This window comes from Otolemur garnettii, unplaced genomic scaffold, assembly GCF_000181295.1.
Source record: "Otolemur garnettii isolate 467f Iridium unplaced genomic scaffold, OtoGar3 scaffold00101, whole genome shotgun sequence".
Lineage (NCBI taxonomy): Eukaryota > Metazoa > Chordata > Mammalia > Primates > Galagidae > Otolemur > Otolemur garnettii.
Genome location: NW_003852496.1, coordinates 6093722 through 6095340, shown reverse-complemented (window position 1 = coordinate 6095340; position 1619 = coordinate 6093722). Strand labels below are relative to the sequence as shown.

The window sequence follows — 1619 nt, the reverse complement described above, 5'->3', positions numbered from 1 at the left end:
GAGAGCTATAAATTAGTTTCATAAAAGGGCTGTGTACACTGGATACTTTTTCTTCCATTCCTGTGATACTTTGCTAAGAAGAACATTTTCCAGCTAGTTTTTTGGTGGCAGCCATCATTGTTGTTTGGCAGCGGGGCTGGATTCCGACCCACCACCTTAGGTGTATGTGGCTGGTGCCTTAGCCACTTGAGCCACAGGTGCGGAGCCCTGCCTTTCACTTCTGAAATGGCAGTGCTTGGTCCCTGGCACTTTCTTGGCAAAACTTTGAAGACCAAAGTCTTCCCCATGCCTCTTCTCATTAATGCAGAATGCAATAATGTCCCCCAGAGAAACAGAGGGAGCTGGAGGGGCCCGGGCACGTGGTCAGGCCTCTGTTTCCAAACCAACACAATTCGGCTAGCTCCTTCAACTAAACCTGGCCTGGAAATCTCAGAAATGTACACGACCTGTCCCTGACTCTCTGGCAACCTCTCATCCGGAGGGCAGACGGCACAGTGAGAGCTCTGGCCTGGTCCTTGCCCTCACGACGCCTTCGAACTTCCAGGGCACTAAGGGCTTACTGCAGACAGCGCTGCTTCCCCGGGACTTACCGAGCAGCGACCAGAACGGCCACTGTATGGGTTCAAAGGAATCGTCCATGATCGCGGTGCTGGGAGAGGTTAAAAAGGGGTGTGTGTAAATGTGTCTGTGTCTCTGGGCGTGCCAGGATACTACAAAACAGTGTCTTGCTAAATGCGCTAAGCGCTAGCTAAGCATCCTGTTGCCATGACTACAGACGACCTGCGCTGATTGGCTGGACGCCCTCACGTGCTAGGGGGCTGGCAGGACGTGAACCGCCCCTGGGCCTGGTGCCTGCAGATCCCTGCGCCCTTCGCCCCAAAATGGAAGGGCAAATCTGAGCCCTGCCCAGTTATGGGCTTGGTAAAAGACAGGACTTCTTCGTTTGGCTGGTGTCCCCTGAATCTGGTGTAATAAATCCCCAGTTCTCCATGAATCTTAGGACGTTTGCCAGGTCTCACTTTGTTTGTTTGTTTTTTTGAGACAGTCTTACTTTTTCGCCCTCGGTAGAGTGCTGTGACATCACAGCTCACAGCAACCTCCAGCTCTTGGGCTTAGGCGATTCTCTTGCCTCAGCCTCCCAAGTAGCTGGGACTACAGGCACCTGCCACAACGCCTGGTCATTTTTTGTTGCAGTTTGGCTGAGGCCAGGTTTGAACCCACCACCTCCAGTATATGGGGTGGCGCCCAACTCCTTTGAGCCACAGGTGCCACCCTCCTACTATCCTGTTTTAAAAGGATGAGGCCAGGTGCTATGGCTCATGCCTATAATCTTACCACTTCGGGAGGCCAACATAGTATGATGGCCAGGAGACCCAGCTACTAGGGAGGCTGAGGCAAGAGGATTGCTTGAGCTTGGAAGTTTGAGGTTACAATGAGCCATGATTGTGCCACTGCCCTCTAGCTAGGGCAACAGAGTGAGACCCTGACTCAAAAACAAAAACAAACAAAAAAAATAATACTTGTTTCGGCAGCACAAATACTAAAATTGGACCAATAGAAGATTAGCATGGCCCCTACATAAGGATGATATACAAATTTGTGAAGTGTTCCATATTTTA

General features: G+C 51.0%; 1 protein-coding gene and 1 pseudogene across 1 annotated transcript in view; one reads left to right on the top strand and one right to left on the bottom strand.

Moving 5' to 3' along the window:
- EFCAB12 (EF-hand calcium binding domain 12) overlaps positions 1-639 on the bottom strand; it is a 25224-nt gene extending 24585 nt beyond the window's left edge. Inside the window, exon 1 of the mRNA XM_023516965.1 lies at positions 591-639. Coding sequence (XP_023372733.1) covers positions 591-639 — 49 coding nt within the window. The remainder of the gene's footprint in view (positions 1-590) is intronic.
- Positions 640-1520: 881 nt separating this feature from the next.
- Positions 1521-1619, top strand: LOC111727355 (annotated as a pseudogene).